General features: G+C 35.4%; 3 protein-coding genes across 3 annotated transcripts in view; 2 read left to right on the top strand and 1 right to left on the bottom strand.

Annotated features, from left to right (window-relative positions):
- LOC117335538 (twitchin-like) overlaps nt 1-10,839 on the top strand; it is a 187,286-nt gene extending 176,447 nt beyond the window's left edge. Inside the window, 7 exon segments of the mRNA XM_033895608.1 lie at nt 365-498; nt 1,041-1,197; nt 2,382-2,495; nt 2,768-2,959; nt 3,737-3,847; nt 6,462-6,700; nt 8,974-10,839. Coding sequence (XP_033751499.1) covers nt 365-498; nt 1,041-1,197; nt 2,382-2,495; nt 2,768-2,959; nt 3,737-3,847; nt 6,462-6,700; nt 8,974-8,976 — 950 coding nt within the window. The 3' untranslated portion in view covers nt 8,977-10,839.
- A 2,411-nt stretch (nt 10,840-13,250) lies between these two features.
- On the bottom strand, nt 13,251-17,082 carry LOC117335788 (neuronal acetylcholine receptor subunit alpha-6-like). The gene has a single exon (XM_033895976.1). The coding sequence runs from the start codon at nt 15,323-15,325 to the stop codon at nt 14,051-14,053; it is 1,275 nt and encodes a 424-aa protein (XP_033751867.1). The 5' UTR covers nt 15,326-17,082; the 3' UTR covers nt 13,251-14,050.
- A 570-nt stretch (nt 17,083-17,652) lies between these two features.
- Nucleotides 17,653-19,203, top strand: LOC117335787 (acetylcholine receptor subunit alpha-like). The gene has a single exon (XM_033895975.1). The coding sequence runs from the start codon at nt 17,671-17,673 to the stop codon at nt 18,946-18,948; it is 1,278 nt and encodes a 425-aa protein (XP_033751866.1). The 5' UTR covers nt 17,653-17,670; the 3' UTR covers nt 18,949-19,203.
- Nucleotides 19,204-21,061: the final 1,858 nt, after the last annotated feature.

The following is a 21,061-nucleotide window of genomic DNA, read 5'->3' as shown; positions in this document are numbered from 1 at the left end:
TACCACTTGTGCATGGTTCCTATGGAATTATCACTGAAACCTGGATATCAACTTTAATTGAGAATTGTTATGACTGAGATACCATAAGGATGATTTCAAGTGTAGGCCAGCTTATACTGCTTGGATTAAACTTCTCATGTTTCATCAGAAAACTTTCCAGTTGTCAAATCTTGTTTGATTTACAGTGAAAAATGATCTTGTGTGTATTATTTAAAAAAAAATGTTCAAAAAGTTTTTGCTAGACTCATATAGATATTGAAATACATAAAAAAAAAAAAATGTTCTTACATGATCGATTAAAAAAGGTTTTCTTAATTTGCTTAATAACAGTTGGATACTAATGTAATATAATTTGTTTCTTCAGAGGCCAGAGAAGAAGCACCATCATTTGAGGAAAACTTGGAAGCTCAAATTCTGAATGAGGGTGACCGCCTGAAATTCTCCTGTACTGTCAAAGGAAAGCCTGAGCCAGAGGTTGAATGGTTCCTCGATGGACAGGTAAGTATACAATAAATTCACACAGATTTACTGATAGGTGATGATGATCAGAAGACCCTATGGCCATAAGTAATGACTATACTGTTATTACAATTGATGAAATATATTATAAATGTTGTTAAGTAGAAGATACTTCATGGTGATGGATTTATTGTAGCTGGGCGGGTTGGGATACAGCGATTAAATACATCTGTTTCTTTTGTCAATTTGTCAAACAAAGAGTCAAATGATGAGCGTTGATGACCGTTTACATTCAGCAATGGGGCGAAAGTTGTGTAAAATCTGCTTTACAGATGTCAAGCCATGTTTTCTTCCCAATAGCATTCTTATACTGCAGTCAGTCAGAGGGATGGGTATTTCGTCACTTATTTGATGTAAGAATTAGTGGATTTGGAGTTGGGGTAGAAACAAGATCTTTCAAACAACAGATTGATGCCTTCTATATGTTTTGAAATTTTCTTACAAGGTTTTATCTATCTTTATTATGACAGCCCTGTCTTACTATTTGATTGGTAACATATTCATGCTTTTCTTGTTACCAGAAGCTGAAGAGCGACTCCCTAGTGTCAATCAAAAATGTGGGAGGTATATGTACACTGACCATAGCCTCAGTGTCTGTGGACGACCAAGGCACATATCTCTGTAAGGTGACCAATACAGCTGGCACATCCTCATCCAAAGCCACACTACAAGTCAATGGTATGGTTCCTTCAAACTCAACTATTTTCATGTAAAGGTGCTACATTGACAAAGAGTACATTAAAATGATTGTTTGAAAAAAGGATAAGGCTGCTACCATACCAAAAATACAAACTTAACACGATTACCAACTACTACAACAAGACTTAACGCTGCTACACCGGTTACCAACTACTACAACAAGACTTAACACTGCTACACCGGTTCCCACCCTCAACAAGACTTAACGCTATTACCGGTTACCACCCTCAACAAGACTTAACACTATTACCGGATACCACCCTCAACAAGACTTAACACCATTACCGGTTACCACCCTCAGCAAGACTTAACACTATTACCGGATACCACTCTCAGCAAGACTTAACACTATTACCAGTTACCACCGTCAACAAGACTTAACACTATTACCGGATACCACTCTCAGCAAGACTTAACACTATTACCAGTTACCACCCTCAGTAAGACTTAACACTATTACCAGTTACCACCCTCAACAAGACTTAACACTATTACCACTTACCACCCTCAACAAGACTTAACACTATTACCAGTTACCACCGTCAACAAGACTTAACACTATTACCGGATACCACTCTCAGCAAGACTTAACACTATTACCAGTTACCACCCTCAACAAGACTTAACACTATTACCACTTACCACCCTCAACAAGACTTAACACTATTACCGGTAACCACCCTCAGCAAGACTTAACACTATTACCGGATACCACCCTCAGCAAGACTTAACACTATTACCAGTTACCACCCTCAACAAGACTTAACACTATTACCGGTAACCACCCTCAGCAAGACTTAACACAGCTATTACCGGATACCACCCTCATTAAGACTTAACACTATTACCAGTATCCACCTTCAACAAGACATAACACTATTACCAGTTTCCACCGTCAACAAGACTAACCCTATTACCGGATACAGCTCACAACAAATTTTAACTTACCTTTTTATCTTTTAATTGCAAAGCGAATAACAAATTTTTTTTTTTTTTTTTTCATTTTGCTGACAAGTGGTCTGTATGTTGTTCAGCATCTTTAATATGTTTTCAGTATAAATATTATGTAAAACATAAAAACTAATCAGTAATTGATAAAAACAAAAGAAAAAATCATATCTTGACACTTTAACTTCACAGTTTTTATTGATGTACTTTTTCAGCGAGTAAGAAGGAAGAAAAATCGGTATCAGTTGAACCTCCCAGGTTTTTGAGCCATCCCCTTGGTAGATGTTTGGTTGATGGCGATGCTACTAGACTGGAGTGTAGAATTTCTGGTAGGAGCCATTCCATTACTTGTACACTCTGTCAGCTATATAAGAGTCAGATTTGTATTCTACACAGAAATGCTCCCTTAAATATATTCGCTAATTTAATGATAAAAGGAGTCCATCGTGGAGCATGTTTAATAAAAAATATTTAAATGCAGAGTTTAAAAGGAGTTTAGAGGCATTTTCCTTTCTCGTTATGTCATCACACTTTCCAAAGTGATATAACAGGTACATAATTTATAACTGGCCTTAATATTTCCTTTATTTCCGGGATACAGGTAGTCCAGAGGTAACTTGGTACAGAGGCAAGGAAAAAATAGTGAATTCTGAAGACTTCCGATATGAGAATGCAGATGATGTATACAAACTAATTATAGTAGAGGTGTTTCCGGAGGACAGTGATATATATAGAATTGATGCGAAAAATTCTGCGGGAACTGCCTCAAGTAGTTTCTCAATCAGAGTCGATGGTGAGTATGGGTTTAAACTTCCAGCTTCCATATTTGGTCATTTAAATATCTACTAATATCTTGTCCTTTGCAATTCTGTGTTGAATTAAAGTTCCATATCAAGTTTTGTGATCTGTCATTTATAACCAGTGTGTTTCTTAACAGTTGTTTGTAAAAATAGATGAAAAACATTGAAGTATTCACGATTAATTACTTATTATATAAGTCTGGAGTGATTTACCTGGATCTGACTTATAATCATATGACAGGTATCACAATGATGAAGAAGCTGCTTACTCTTCAGGAACACCTGGTCTTAATCTGTTTTTATCCTGCAACTGCCACCGCATTGTCAGAATACACCCACCAATATAATTTTGCTGTATAACGGCAGTGACCGAAAACAGCTGTATTTTAGAATCTAGCATGTGCGTCAATTCGACTGACCTACTTCTAAGTGAAGAAAAAACATTTACAAGGCAAACATATTTGGTACACTATTGATACCGTTTCACTTAAAGATGCTAATTTTTGATGACTGTTACAGGATAAATAGAATACATGGTTAGTGTCTTAAAATAAAAGCTGTATTTTTGGCTCGCCAAAATACAGCTTATATTTTAAGACACTGACTATGTATTCTCTAAGTATCTTTCAAGGGTCTCTATGTAAATTTATATTTTATGTATATTTTATTGTCATTTTATCAATTTTGAGGTAAAATTATAGTTTTATTTACATGTCCGTTATCCCCTGTTGTTAATGCCGTACATAAACCATCAGTGTTTTGTGTTTCAGTACCTGAGGAACCGCCTGTTGGTCCTGTGTTCCAATCATTCCCTCACTCACAAAGTGTAGATGAGGGCAAATCCGTCCAGTTTTCTTGTCCAATAGAAGATGCTGAAACAGGTAAAAGGCTTAATTCTGCTAGTTAATATTAAAGACACGAGATTTGATATTTTAAACATAAAAAAATCTAGATACAATAACTACACAGTTGAGGTTTTTATTGGGTTCGGTGTCTCTTATCAAATATAATTAAACAGTGTTTCCTGTACTAGATTTTTAGGTCATCTGACCCAAAGGGTCATCATGTTTCGTCCGTCGTCGTGCGCCGTGCGCCGTTCGCCGTTCGCCGTCCGCCGTCCGCCGTCCGCCGTGCGTAAACTTTTCACATTTCAAACTTCTTCTCAAGTTCCACCAGTGGGATTGAGCTGAAACTTGCCTGAAATGATGCTGGGATGGTCCCGACCAAGTGTTGTTATTTTTCGGGTCAGTCTGAAATCCAAGATGGCCGCCACAGCCACCATTTTGAAAACACATTTGAAACTTCTTCTCGAGTTCCACCAGTGCTATTGAGCTGAAACTTGCCTGAAATGATCCTGAGATGATCCCGACCAAGTGTTGTTATTTTTCAGGTCGGTCAGATATTCAAGATGGCCGCCATGGCAACCATCTTGAAAAACACATTTTAAACTTCTTCTCCAGTTCCACTGGTGCCATTGAGTTGGAAATTGTTGAGGATGTTAAGGAGGGAGAGCCAACAAAGTGTTGTTATTTTTCGGCTTTGTAAAAACTTTGACATGGCAGCCACGTAGGCCATTTTGTAACATGATTGCGCAATCACGGTTCTTCTGAACAACACCTATTTGAAACTTCTTCTCAAATTCCACCAGTGGGATTCAGTTCTTACTTACCAAAAATGATCCTGAGATGGTCCTGACCAAGTGTTGTTATTTTTCAGGTCAGTCAGAAATCCAAGATGGCCGCCATGGCAACCATCTTGAAAAACACATTTTAAACTTCTTCTCCAGTTCCACTGGTGCGATTGAGCTGGAAGTTGGTGAGGATGTTAAGGAGGGAGAGTCAACAAAGTGTTGTTATTTTTTGGCTTTGAAAAAACTTTGACATGGCAGCCACGTCGGCCATTTTGTAACATGATTGCGCAATCATGGTTCTTCTGAACTACACCTATTTGAAACTTCTTCTCAAATTCCGCCGATGGGATTCAGTTCTTACTTACCAAAAATGATCCTGAGATGGTCCTGACCAAGTGTTGTTATTTTTCAGGTCAGTCAGTAATCCAAGATGGCCGCCATGGCAACCATCTTGAAAAACACATTTTAAACTTTTTCTCCAGTTCCAATGGTGCAATTGAGCTGGAAACTGGTGAGGATGTTAAGGAAAGATAGTCACCAAAGTGTTGTTATTTTTTGGCTTTGTTAAAACTTTGACATGGCAGCCACGTCGGCCATTTTGTAACATGATTGCGCAATCATGGTTCTTCTGAACAACACCTATTTGAAACTTCTTCTCAAATTCCGTCGATGGGATTCAGTTCTTACTTACCAAAAATGATCCTGAGATGGTCCTGACCAAGTGTTGTTATTTTTCAGGTCAGTCAGTAATCCAAGATGGCCGCCATGGCAACCATCTTGAAAAACACATTTTAAACTTTTTCTCCAGTTCCAATGGTGCAATTGAGCGGGAAACTGGTGAGGATGTTAAGGAAAGATAGTCAACAAAGTGTTGTTATTTTTCGGCATTGTTAAAACTTTGACATGGCAGCTAAGGTGGCCATTTTGTAACATGATTACGCAATCATTGTTTTCCTGAGCTATTTGAAACTTCTTCTCAAATTCCACCAGGGGGATTCAGCTCTAACATACTATAAATGATCTTTAGATGATCCTGGCCAAGTGTTGTTATTTATGGGTCAGTCAGAAATCCAAGATTGCCACCATGGCAACCATCTTGAAAAACACATTTTAAACTTCTTCTCCAGTTCCACTGGTGCGATTGAGCTTGAAATTGGTGAGGATGTTAAGGAAGCAGAGCCAACAAAGTGTTATTATTTTTTTGCCTCTGCCACAACAGCCATTTTGTAACATGATTGCGCAATCATGGTTTTCCTGAACAACACCTATTTCAAACTTTTTTTCAAATTCCACCAGTGGGATTCAGCTCTTACTTACCAGAAATGATCCTGAGATAGTCTTGATCAAGTGCTATCTTTCGTGTTTATCCAAATTCCAAAATGGCCATCATGGCCAACAGTGCCACTATACCTGCTACAGAGAATACATATACTACAATAGTATAATGTTCTTTAATTTAGAGTCAGATGACCGTTAAGGCCCTTGGGCCTCTTGTATTATAGAGATTTTGGGCAACAAAACGTAGTCCTGAAGATGGTGAGGGTATTATATATTTATCCTAGTCATCAGTTTGTATCTTTTCTTCCAAAGCAGATTGTAAACACATTGGAGAATCTATATATAAACAGACAGGTGTATGATGATTGAGATGGGAGACAATACATAATAGTTGTCCAACATTGTATGGCTCAGCTCAAAACCCAAATCTTGAAGAAATGTAGATGTAATCATTGAAACAATATTGTAGGAGAGTCGTCGCTAAATCATTATTGCTCTATAATGTAACTTGATTTGTTAGTACATGTTATCTGAATCGTTTGTATTACTCTACACCTTATTAAACATTGTGTATTTATCTTTGACAGTTTTATGGAGCAAAGATGGTAGAATATTAGATGACACAGGTAGATTCAAAATCAGCCAATCAGAAACCAATTATAGTTTCGAAATCCCTGCCGCCCTGGTAACAGATTCTGGTGTCTATTGTGTGGAGGCAAAGAGTGCTAAGGGTTCTACAAAGGGAATCTTCACCCTGAGTGTTGCTGTAAGTTCCTCACCATGTGCAGACATTGATGTACTACAGCTTATTAAGAAGGCAATGCAGGTGAGAAGGCAAGGTCAGACCAAGGTCAATAAGTGACTTAGATACAATGTAGATACTCAATCCAATTTGCTTTCAGTGGGAGTGACGTCTAAAATAACCACAATGCCTATACATGTATTTTAATTTAGATACAGTGTATGTCATAATTATATACTGAAAAATGAAATGAACATTTTCACATTCAAAAAGTGTTGATTTATTGGATTGCCTCAACAACAAAAAAATTGGAATTTTATGAAATTATATCACTTTTCTTTTAAAATATATAAAGAGTATAAAGAAAATGTAAACATATGATGAGACGTTATATCTGCTGTGGTTGTAATCAGAAATTTGATTGATTTTGCACTTACAAGACTCATAAAAATGTAGCATTATATTTACGAAGCATGTTAACTATCTCCCTTAGATATACTGCGAGACTAGCTGGCATATATCACAGGTGCATGGTACTCAGTAAAATATTGCCAAATAATCTGTATTATATAATTCACATATCTTTTAGTAGAAAAATGGATGTTATTATAATTCTCTAAAAGATAGTAAAATAATTTGTATGTATCATAATATATTTGTAAAATAATATAACATAATCTGTACTAAATTAATCTATGATTGTATTTTAATTCTCTAAATTATAGTCCGATAGTTTATGTGAAATAATCTATGGTATTGCAGAAGAATTTTATATATACATGAAGATGTATATAATTTTTAGTCAACTAATCAAATGTATCGGATGGTCGGGTGGCAGAGTGGTAAAACACTAGCCTTTCAACAAGGCAGCCGGTGTTTGATTACCCAATTGGATGTGAAAATGTATGGGGTCACCTGCCCGACCACGTAGGTTTTCTGCAAGTACTCCTGAAACCGGATTTCCGGTCATGCTAAGACCCTTCTATCCGGGTCAACAAGCGTGATTAAAAGTTGGTATAACTTATTTCCCAATTATTGTAAAATAAATAAAGTTTGATATTAATATCAATGTATTCTAATTCTCTTTATTAACGTCTGATAAATCGATATGTCTATAATTATGTAAAATTATGTTCTAGACTGTTTTTGTATTAATTGTTATTTTCAATTTATTCTATACAGTATATGTGTCTTACCTAAACCTATATGGTAAATATTTTAAAGATAATTTTAGTTTAAAAGATCAATTTGAATTTTATTTACTTCAAATAGAGCATTATGGGTAATTTCACCTTTTATATAATTCAATACTTTGTAACAAGAAGAAAAGCAAGGGTTATGATAGTGTATCATTGATAATTTTTACATTTATATTGATTGATGACTATGTTGTGGGCATCAACATTACCCTAGGAATGTATGTACATATAGCAGTAGACTGAGGTGACCACCACCAGACAGCTTTATCTCCTCTAGATCTGTATGTCTGACCTTGCCTTCTCCTGTCACCATACCTACTTTAGTCACCATGGCAACAAGTTTCAGCACAGAAGCACTCCAGTAACACTTCTGAGCACTTTTCTGGACATTCTTACCAAATCAAACTAATTTGAAAGAAAACAATATTTATATAAAAAAAAATCTGTGAGGATAATTGATTTTGTTTAATAATATTTTAAACTAATGGATCACTGTACCACTGCTGGACATGCTCTAGACAAAACAAATATTTTTTGTACTTAAGAGTTACTTCCCCATAATTACATTTATGCTGGAACTGTAACAGAATTGGATCAGACTGGTATGTCTCCTCATAATTCAAATAAAGTAATGCACTATTTAATATAGAAAACAACAGACGTGTGTTATACACCATTCCATCAAATGAGAAACATTCTGTCTGATTTTTTAAAAACTTGAAACAATAAACCCCAAGAATACCTTCTGAAATGATTTATGAAAGCAGAAGTTTTGTTAGGAAAAAAATAATTTCATAGGCAGAGCTGTTAGCAGTGGTTAAGTCATTCTTAGAATATATATATATATATATTTAAAAGTTTGATTTGGTAAAACTTGCATGTTGTAGTAAGTATGTATATTTTCTCAATGTCTTACCATATATATCTTGGTATATAATAAATTTGGTGTAAAAATTTCTAACTTCTTAAAATCCCTATGCATTAATACATTTGTATCATATCCATTAATGTAAATATATATATATATATAACAAATCGTCAGCATATATTTGTTCACTAATAAGTTGGATGTCAATAGACTATTTTTATTCTTTTTGTGTAATACTGTTGACAATGATATAATTGCTATTAATGTCGTTTTATTTTGCTCTTTTGCAGTGAAGATTGCAGTAGACTATAAGCAAGCCATAACCGACGTTTACGTTCATTGTGATAAAATTTCATAAACTGGTGGACAGTCAACCCTAACAACGACCAGTGGTACATTATTACATGTTGTCCAATCATGAATTGCAAAGTTACGCGTGGGAATTAACTCATCATATGAAACTTCTGTAACTTTGTTTATGCAGTCAAAAAGGAAACAAGGAAGTAAGTTTTCATTTAGCTGCTGTGCCAAATGCTAAATTAAAATTGTGGAATCACAAAAATTATTTAAAAAAAGATCAGCGACAAGTACAGTTATCTGGTCAAATTGTCAGGTGACTAGTGGAGGTATAAATGGACTGATCAGACTCTACAAATACAAAAAGTTTGGTGTGGTCTTGATTTGTGAGTTGTGCTTTTATTAACATATTGATTCGTTAATCCTCAAAACTGGATCCAATTTAAACACTGAAGTGTGCCATCAAAGGACACAGGAGTTTAAAGATAAATGGCCTTAGTCATTTGAAGAGAAGGACGATTTTCACTTAAATTTTTATTAAGGAATGTTAAGTGGTATTGGGAGCGATATTAATATACAAAAATTATTTTATTTATTTTGAAGTTTAAAATAACACTCGTTTAAGTCAGCGAATTATAATCAGGTTTTTTATTGTTTATTTGTCCTATGTGTTTATTTCATTCTTTACTTTGATAGTTAATCGGTGATATATTTATAGTTCTAATTGTTGGTTCATTGGACATTTCAGTCCATATATAAGTTTTTTCAGGATATTAATATACACATTATACAGGACTACGAGTCCTGCCATATCAGTTATTACTATGACAAGATGTGTTCGGTCATTGTACACTGTGCAGCCCACAGCATTAAACCATGATGCATGATGTCGCATCACAATTTCTGAGGAGTATTTCTTTGTTAACCATATTAAACTTTGGTGTGCGTGGTCTTTCTTGGCTAATAATAAACACATATTTCCTGTTATATTTGCTCTTTTGTGGTCTCTTGTCTATTTACATGCTGGACACAGGTTATGCTTGCCCTATTTTGTGATATCGACACTTTACCAAAGATTTCGGCTAATTAATGATATTGATAGTTAACCATGGGTTTGGGCTATTTCATGATATTGACAAAAACTTGTCTTTTGAGTCTACCATGTTTCTAAACGTTCTCGTAAACTTGATCTGTGCTACAGTGTATTTAACTAAATTTATTGACCTGTGAATTTCAGGTCGTTCAGTTTTGTAGGAATTTATCAACCTGAATTCAAGTGGTCTAATGGGTTGTGTTAAACGTTAGTGTTATGTTAGTGACGATATCCAACCTGTTTACGGCCCTCTTTATTGATAGCCATACGTTCCAATGAAGTTTGATCAAAATCATGAGAAACAATTGTGACTTGTGATGCGACATCAGTTGCAGAACAGTTTCATGTAAAACCAAATAAAGTACATTGGTGGTGACGTGTTAAGACATGGCATGTCCACTAGAACATTTAGTCCAACAAAAAATCACAAAAACACTTAAAAATAACGTTATTATTCAAACTGTTTTTAAAGTTCAAAATTTAAAAAACAGGATATCTAGGTAGTGATTTAATTTTTACTGAACACACTGATATTTTAGTTAGATGTTACAATGCAGCATTAGGGTTTAGGAAGTAGCTGTAAGCAGTGGACTTGTCATGTGTTAACACACCACGATTATATAACATATACTCGTAAGCCTTTACTTACCCCTTCTAAAGCTTCTCTAAAGCTCTTCTGCTCGTCCCACGTTTATCAAAAACCAAGACACCCTGCTTGTATTAAATCTTCAACAGTCATTTGAAATAAAAGCTAATTTCTACATTGGATTTCGTGTTGTTTGTTTATGCCGGTATTTTGTCATACTGCTTATCTATGAGCCATTGTGATTGAACAGCAAATGTTTTATTGGGATGTTTCTATGTAGTCGACCTTTATACCAGAGTTTACTTCTATTGACATAGCTAGGACAGACAAATTCATCTGTTCTTCCTCTACACGACCAAGGGTACATATTTAAGATACAACAACATATATTTATTCAATGTAGCATACATGATAACAAGGAGCATTTAGCTGATGTGAACTGTTACTGCAACAAATATACGTATAAAACAACATAAAATCAGAATATAACAAAGCAGAAATTGGTATGAGCTTCAGACGGACCTTCATATAATACAAAACAAAAAACTATCGGGGACATTAATTTATACTACCTCTTTGAGAACTACAAAAGAAGACATTTAATGAAAAAAGGAGAAGCAAAATTTATAGAGAGAGAGAGAGAGAGAAAAAAAAAGCTTAAAGAGCATGTAATTGGACAACCCCGACTTCGGGTAGGCCCGTATCCTATGGTGACTGCTAACAGCTTATCAAAACCCTAGGTCCATCAGTATTTATATATCAACGACACGCGTTGTATCCCTAGCCATTCTCCACTCCTTAAGTCGCAGTAAGGGAGACCGACATCCAAATCCTAGTCTGGATAAAACATAAATGGTCGCTCGAAGGTCTTTAAAATAGAACGGGGTAAAGTACTAAGACGTCGATAGTTTTGTTTGTCTAAGATGCTTTTCTTTAGACACAGAAACTAATATGTCTCTTTCACTCTATCCGGTAACAATTATGTATTTAAACAATTATTTATCAAGCTACACGGACGCAGACTACAGTAGTACTACAGACCCCATGGTATAGTTCCTTAGTTTTCTCTTCTTTCCAAAGCAAGTTTCTTCTTCCTAATGACTGCTTGTTTTAATTTGCCTCACTTTTGGCCTATTGCTGAGTATTCGCCCCTGTTAAGAAGGCTTTGGATTCTGTTCCCTGTCTGATGGATACCAGAGTCTCTAAAATTGGGAGTTTCTACTCCCAAGATTGCCTGCTTAACGCTCTGCATTTAAGAAGTGAGACGACTGATTGGCCCGTATAATGTGACCGAGCGTAGTGTTATGGTGGATGTCTTTGGCAGTACTATAACGCGGTATATCGGTACCTCCGGATACCTATCACATGGAGATAAAAACGAAGCCGAGGATATTACAGCCTCACGAAACACTAGCCACAGGCATGTATATAACGCACACCGGCGAGGCCCTCCTTAGATGGTAATAGTTGTTGATAGGACATTGAACAACACAAAGCATTTCTTTGAAGGATATCCTTTTCAACTGCAACTGGACCTACATGATTGAAATGGATTGATGGCGTTCCTTCTTTGACCAATATAAATACATTGAGGAAGAAAATATTCTGCTACTGATATTTTTCAGGGGTGTCATGAAGTCATTATTAGTGATAAATGCTTCTTTCTTCATAAAGGTCTCGAGGGATCGAACATTAACGCTTTATATTCGGTCTACCAGAAAGTATGGCAGGGTCCAATATATTTACTGGATCTGAACAAACGGGTGCTGGTTTCCAAATTAGATGTGTATTGCTCAGACAGATACATTATCAATAACGTAATTTAGCGGTAGTACGGACAATTTTCGAGGCAATATACTTCTTCATCAAGACAAGCATTTTACACTCATTTCATCGTATAAAAATAGTACGAAAAAAAGATAGATATCCATAGGTTTTAATTTCTGTGTTTTTAATTTAAAGGGCCTTTCAACAGAATTTACCTGGTTTTATTTTTTAATATTAAAAAGTAACATTTCTCTGTCCACTCCTGTTTTAAGACCGTGACCAGTTTGTTTTTAGGACATGCTGTTTTAAGACCATGACCAGTTTGTTTTTAGGACATGAAGTGAATTAGATAGGTTATAAAACCTTATTTATACACTAATGTTTCTACCTGTAATCCGGTAAATTCACATGGACACAGTAACTTTGATGACCACGTTTGACCTAGTGATTTAATACAATTATTCGTGATATTATAAAAATTATACGTTTAATCCCATCCTTACAGATAACTATGTACAGCACTTCAGTGACTCGGTACTTATTGGAAGGCGAAAACACTTGCTTTGGAAATACTAAGTCAACGACCTGTTGTACTCCACTATTGCAAATATCAAATGGGAGTAAAACGCTCTCGACAGATTCTGTCTTCTACACAGTGTTGTATGTTGGGCTGCCAGTCACTTTATCTGATACTGATGAACAGCATGGATGTTGGGTGGCGCCGATAAAAAAATGTCAAACAGCTTTGTATGTGTTTGGGTAGCTGGTGACATCCAACAAAGAATATAAGTATCATTCTTGAGGAACGTCTATAAAAAGACAAGTATGTTTGCAGAAACACAATTTATTGCTAATAAGGAGACATGTACATGGATACATTGATTCATTAATCGGATGTGATAGGTATAAGACAGAGCGAAGCTACAATTTATCGTTAGTAGTAACAAATAATACTATCATTCGCAATACATGTATATCGTAGCAACTGCCCATCTCTACAGAGATCTATTCATATTGACACTGGATGTAATTCAAAACATACGACATTCTTAAAGTTTAAATACATTTCATGAATTTCGATTACAGCTCTGTTATCTTCCTCAGACTTAAATGACCAGTGTTTTGTGGTTTTAGGTTAATAAAATACGAATTAGTTTTGTACCATAATTATTTAAACAGATCTAACAACTGACGTATAAAATTTCAGCTTAAAAATGAAGGATTCCTAAGAAAGGACCAGTTTCATTCATAACGGCAAATGATTGTTATGATGTTAGACATAACACAATACGAACAACTACCAGTATATTACATAATAAAATATTGCCATTGTGGCGTCACGATCCAGTCAAATTGTACCATCAGAACCTTGTCAATACCCATTTCCAGGAATTCATTTCACTGTCAAAATAAACGACCTCTCTATTACCAAATATGTCGCACATTCCTTGATCCTTAAATCGGTTCGACAAAAAAATATGAATTAAAATAAAATTCCTATATTCACATATTGTACATAAGCAATTTAAAAAAAAACTTATGATACCATATGACAATTCTTTGTAATCACTTGCATTAGTTAGAATTATTTCATTACATAACCACAATACAATTTACGGAATTTTCATAGTTGTGGATTCAACAATCTTCCACAAAATACAGCATTTGTTAAAAAGATAAGAAGAATGAAAAAGATAATGCAAAAATTATCGAAATCGCTTGCTATCTTATGCCAAGTAGTATGCTCATCTGCCTCATGAGGCGTTTCATCAAGTTCTGCAACAGATTTGATGTTGTATTCGTCCTTACCAGAGTCGGGTATACGTTCTGGTTCTTCAACATCGATAATCTTTCTTCTCTTGAAGCACTGACATCCAACCAACCAACCCATCGTTTGTGAAAACCTTTTCAGATACACCGGAATCGGCCTCTCCGGCGACATCCAGTAAAATCGCAGCCCAAATATGGTGAAGACCATCATTAGAATGCTTACCATTAACTGCGAAAACAGGAAGTAGCATAAGACTGCTATCTGGGGTCGTGATGATTGAGGCAGAGAGTCTGATAAAATTGTCATGAATACCGCGACGGACAAAAGGAGAGTTATTGAAAATCCTATTCTCTCTCCAGATTCGGCCGGAAGGAAAAACACAAATATGTTTATGACACAGAGAAAACAAACCGGAAGTATCATGTTGATGACGACATATTCTGATAATCGTTTTAATCTTATCCTGATGTTTAATATTGTTAGTGCCAGTGTTTGGTCAACTGTTGTGTACATTGTAGTCTCGGTTACGTCCCATGAAGGATTAGTGGAGGTAAAATTATCCATGTTCTTATATACATCGACATGATCAAACGTAACCTCCCAGGGGTAAGAGTTCCATAATACCATGGCCATGTAACAGGTTTGTGTATCGACGGGGTAGTAAGTGACGTCAGCGGTGCAATAAAGATCATAGGTGTCGCCAGTGGTCAACGTAATGGTTCCATCGTAAAGTACACGGATATGGAAGCCACCTCCATACAGAAAACGGATACCGGAGTGTGAATTTGTTATAGCAATGTCTGGTTTCCAGAGCAAATTTTCAGGAACCAGCGTACTTAAAATACCTCCATATTCATATGGATTCCATGACAGACGTTCATCAAACCACTGGATTGCAAACACGCCTAATATTGAAATCTTACTGTCTATTTCCTTAAATCTATTCAATCCTGCAAGTGTGAATTCGCATTCAACCATGGTTGGATAACTGTAATTTATTCCAGGTCGAACATTTTTCTCGTAGTTTAAAAGCAGGTCTTTGTAAAGTTGTGTGTCAACAGAAGAATTATTACCCATAACAAGTCTTGGTGAATACAGGGCGATCACGACGAGTATGCAGAAATACATCTTGCTTAATCAAGGTTGTTCTCCGAAACTTTTACTTCTCTCAAAAGTATACACTCTACAAAAACGAATGAATGAGAGCACTCTGAATCCGTCTTTATTTTGCGTGTCCGATAACAGTATATGAGTCTTGAGTCACATATGAGTCACTTTTACTCTTGAAACGATCCCAGATCCTGTTAAGGTGATGACTACTATTTTTCTTCTCCGTTCCCTTCCTCTTTGTTTTTTATCTGTGTTCTTCGTGTTGTCTGTTTGTTACATTGTTTCTATTTTAGAGTTCATTTCTTCGTTACATGTCGGTTATCTATCTCCTTGGTGATTTTGTCTTTTTTTTTATAGTTTTTTTTTTCTTTCTTTACTATTTGCGCTATCGTTTGATCGTCTCATTCAGCGTTCTTATTTCTCACGTTTACGGTCTCCTGGTTACAGCTATGCGTTTTCTATTCTCTCACAAGTGGTCCATTTCCCCTGTTCGCTGTCCACGATTGAAAACAAATGTTATTCAGATTATAATTGTGACGAGAGTATATTCAAGTTCTTTTTATTATCGTTAACTATCAATCATTAAAACCTCTTTACTCATGCTTCATCTGGATATTACATCGATAAGACTTTTGTATATCTTTGTATACCACGATTGTTTTTATCGTGTACTGCGACAGCTGATCAAATTAAGATTCGTCGATTATTTGAGATTTATAATTGTCGTAGCATTATATCAATTATTGTTTCAGATAAATTGTTTCTGTTTGAATTGTTTGTCAGGTAATTATATCCATTGATTGGTATGCAATTAAAATTCCTGTTCCGTTTTATTTGCCTACATGTCATTAGACGATATTATTAACACTACCGTGTCGTGATCCTGATGTCAATAGTGGATTGAGCACAAGTTTACCATTTCACTACTTTATGTTAACATGTTCAATAACGTAATGTGTTTATACGTAATGATGCCGAAATAAAACATTATTGACTGATCATTTAATGACTTACTTATGTTTGCGCTAGGGCTCTAACGCAAATTCAACAACGCGGTGACCCGTTCTGGAGATAATTTCAAACTTCGAGAATAATGAAAAAAATATGCATTAAATACATGTTTTTTTTCTGATACTTGATTCAGGCGCTAAGTACGCTAAATCGATAACTATATCGATCAGGTGCCATTTACAGATGTTTTATTTTTGAAATAACAGAGTGTGAATTCCATGCTACAACAAAAATAATAAATATGGATATCCTGAATTAAATATTTCCATGTACAGTTTTATTTCAACTTATGTTAACTTCAGAAAAGATAGAGGTATATGATTTCTGCCTCACGTTTGGTATCGGAATTGACCGATCGTCCCTGTATCGAAGGTTACGGGTTCTGCTCAGGGTAATATTTTAAAACATAACTGTATCATTCCAGAATTTCGTTATTTGCTTCTACAATTCGTAAAAGTGAAGAGTATATGTCACCTTACCAGCTAAAGCTAGCGGGAATTTTCTTTTAGCGAAGTGGTATGGTGTTCGCTCGAAGAACGTAAGGTAGCTAGCGAGGCCCAGCGCTCACGTTATTTTTCATTACTTCTTCCTATTTCATATGTAACGGTCGGCGAAATAAAAAAAAAAAAAAAAAAGAAGCGTATTGGCGTATACGTACCATGACCTTGTAAGGGGCATAATTAAGGTGTAGTTAAAATTTGCACAATTAAAAATTAATCGATTCTATAAACACATCATTACAATCATTAGACATACTTGATCAAAAGTTCAAATAGAATAACGTCTTATGTAAATCAATAATCAATATTAGGTTACCGCAATCAACCTTCCTATAATGCCGATCAATTTGAACAGTTGTCACGGGACACAGTAACGACTGATGGATTACATAAAAGAAAGTTCCCATCAACGCTATATCCAAACGTAACGGGGTTATAATACAAAGAGGCTGAAATGTTTCGAGTTTAATAGTACAGACTTGTATCGCACTCTCGTTACGGCTTTTAATAATCTGCAATACTATTGTATTTTGATAATAGAACGATGACACAAAATATTCAGGAAAATTAAGACGACGTTAAAAATATCACGGCTGATAGTGAAACTGGAAACAATTAGGAGAACACGAAAACAGAATTGAGACAAAAACAAAACATAAAAAAGACAAACAAACGAGGGAAAGTGGAACTGTCAAAAAGTTTAAGGATACCAAAGAAAATAAAACTGGATCTTTTCAAGAAAATACCAGTACCGTCAAAACCAACAAGGATTTCAGAACATTACTATTGAAGTAAGTGTTTATGGTAAAATAAGACTGGTATTGTTACAGATAATTCTCTAGATTAATCAGGATGTATTTCTGCATAGTCGTCGTGATCGCCTTGTTTTCACCAAGACATGTTGTGGGTAATAATTCATCCGTAGGCACACAACTTTACAAAGATCTACTTTTAAACTACGAGAAAAACGTTCGGCCTGGGATAAATTACAGTTATCCAACCACGGTTGAATGTGAATTCAGATTTGCAGGATTGAATGGATTTAAGGAAATAGACAGTAAACTCTCAATAACAGGTGTGTTTGTAATCCGGTGGTTTGATGAGCGTCTCATATGGAATCCGTATACATATGGCGGTATTTACAGCACGCTGCTTCATAAGGAATCACTATGGATACCAGATATAGCTGTAACCAATGCATACAGTGGTGTCCGATTTCTCTATGGGATTGACTTCGACATCAGAGCCTATTACAACGGAACAATGGTGATGGTGACTGGAGACAACTTTGATGTTTATTGCGATGCTGACGTCACTTACTATCCAGTCGATATACAAACCTGTTTCATGAACATGGTACTATGGAGTTCTTTTCCGTGGGAAGTTACTTTTGAAAAGGTCGATGTGGATCATAGCTTGCGTGATGTTACCACAAGTAATCCTTCCTGGGACGTGACCGAGGTCAAAATGTTTACAGAAATCAATCCAAAGATAAAGACAACCATGTTGAATATCAGAATAAAATTAAAGCGATTATCAGAATATATCGTTATCAACATGATTCTTCCGGTTTCTTTTCTATGTGTGATAAACATATTTGTGTTTTTCCTTCCGGCCGACTCCGGAGAGAGAATAGGATTTTCAATAACTCTGCTTTTGTCCGTCGCGGTATTCATGACAATTTTATCAGACTCTCTCCCTCAATCATCACGACCTCAGATAGCAGCCTTATGTTACTTCCTGTTTTCGCAGCTAATGATAAGCATTCTGATGATGATCTTTACTATATACGGGCTGCGATTTTACTGGATGGATCCAGAAAAACCGATTCCGACGTACATGAAATTTGTTTCCCGAGTGATCGGTAGATTAGTTGGATGTCAATGCTGCAAAAGAAGACAGCTGACCGGTGTTGTTGAGCCAGTACTTACACCAGACTCGGGATCGGGCGAAAACGGCAAAAAACATGTTGCGAACTTCGATAAAATACCTCTAGATGCAGATGAACATTTCACGTGGCAAAAGATAGCAAACGATTTCGATAATTTCTGCATTATCGTTTTCATATTTGCTATCGTTTTAACAAATGCTGTATTCTGTGGAAAACTGTCATCGAATCCGGAGCTATGAAGATGTTTGTTTTTGTAAACTTTAGGATGTTTACTGGAGACGAAGACCTGATATACGTCAGTTGATGCAGGGAAAGGCCATCCGATATCCAAAAGGATTGCAGTTATTTACACGGACATCATTGGCCATCCGTCATCCTAAAGGATTGCAGTTATTTACACGGACATCATTGGCCATCCGACATCCAAAAGAATTGCAGTTATTTACACGGACATCATTGGCCATCCGACATCCAAAAGAATTGCAGTTATTTACACGGACATCACAGTTATTTACACGGACATCATTGGCCATCCGTCATCCTAAAGGATTGCAGTTATTTACACGGACATCATTTGTATATGTTATTTCGGTAGGTAAGCGAGACGAACAAACGGATGCATGTTATTTTATGAGTTTAAGCATTCTTTTAATGGCCTTACTAAGAAATCGCTTCAATCATAATGGTATGTACTCGATATAAATATAATATCCACTATGTAATTTAAATACTGCGGCCTTAGGTCTTTACAACATTGTCATGGTTTAATTGCTATAACTGACAACAAACAATAATGGCTACAATAAATAAAATATTGTCAATTATTAAGGGAAAAGTTCCAACATTTTTATTAATGTTACTGTCGGCGCACCTCTAGACGCTGTAGAATTACCGAGTTGTGCTTCATAAGCGTCGATTTCTTTCCCTAAATGATAAAACACATCACCGTCTTCTACTTATAAAATACCACTACTGATTGTCCACTCTATTACAAGAGTGCAGATACGCTGGACAGATAATTCCTATTTACCTACACATCTTGTACCGAGAATACATGAAGGGGTTAAATGTACTCTAAAACTCCAGATGACTTTACTTCCAGTATTGGCATAATTATGAATGGATAGAAGATGGTCTGGATGTTAAGACTTACGTATAGAAGTCATGTAGCTGTTTCTGAAATACATGTATGCAGCATTTCGAGAGGACGAAAAACCAAAAACGTCATAATAGCATTAAACACTGTCAAGTATGCATCACAGTGAAATCATATTTAAGCTAAATAAAGGCTTAAGTGTACCATTTAAATACACAATAGTCGCCTACATTCCATTGATTACATTTCTATAACTAAAAACTCGTACATATATCACCTCTTAGGATGGCAAAATTGTGTGCTGTTTTCGTTGGTCGGAACAAAGTCATTCACGTAATTGATACTCAAGGAGTCCTTATCGGAAAACATGGAGAGTTTAAGATAACAGTGTTAACGTTCATTATATATAGAAAAAATATTTTCACTTATATCGCATTTAAACTGATCTCAAGTGTCTGTTCCACTTTTTTAAAGCTGTTGTGCTAAATGTTTTTTTATCTATATATATTATATATATATATATAAATGTATCACACCATATATATATATATATATATAAATGTATCACACCATATATATATAAATGTATCACACCATATATATAAGGGTCAAAGAAGTAATATGATCAGTATAATCCAGATAACACTGGATCCTCACATCAATGTATGGAGGATACGAATTACTTGTAATGATTATATGGGGCAAAGAAGTAATTCAAACAGTGTAAACAATAAGGCTTGTTAAATTTTCGAGGCAATCCGCCCCTTTATCAAAACACAAAAAATTACAAATACAATCACATAATATATATAAGAAGTACTGGAAATACAATAAAATACAATAAGAATAATGTTTTAGTAACTGGATGAATCACGATGAACCCTTCGGCAAACGTGGGCCGAAGGCGGATACTAGCGTGACTGCATCATGTTCAACACTAGAACGCTATGCGACCAACGGCAGAGATATATTTCACACCATATATATATATATATATAAATGTATCCCATCATATATATATATATATATATATATATATAAATGTATCACACCATACGTTTTCATTCACACTATGGTGACATATTAGATTTGTTGTCGTTGCTGAATAGTCATGGATTGTATTTATAATCAAAATGTTGTGAATTTACATTTAGTTATAAAGTTATATTTTCTATGCATGTTCCATGCTTTCTACGTAGAACCTTTTAATTTGTTGAATATATTCACGTTTGTTTATAGAAATAAACTTTTGTGTA

This window comes from Pecten maximus, chromosome 10 (genome assembly GCF_902652985.1).
Source record: "Pecten maximus chromosome 10, xPecMax1.1, whole genome shotgun sequence".
Classification (NCBI taxonomy): domain Eukaryota; kingdom Metazoa; phylum Mollusca; class Bivalvia; order Pectinida; family Pectinidae; genus Pecten; species Pecten maximus.
This window is presented reverse-complemented; position numbering and strand designations above follow the sequence as displayed.

Coding starts and splice junctions, on each gene's coding strand:
- LOC117335787 (XM_033895975.1), top strand. CDS start 17,671: ATGTATTTCTGCATAGTCGTCGTGATCGCCTTGTTTTCACCAAGACAT.
- LOC117335788 (XM_033895976.1), bottom strand. CDS start 15,325: ATGTATTTCTGCATACTCGTCGTGATCGCCCTGTATTCACCAAGACTT.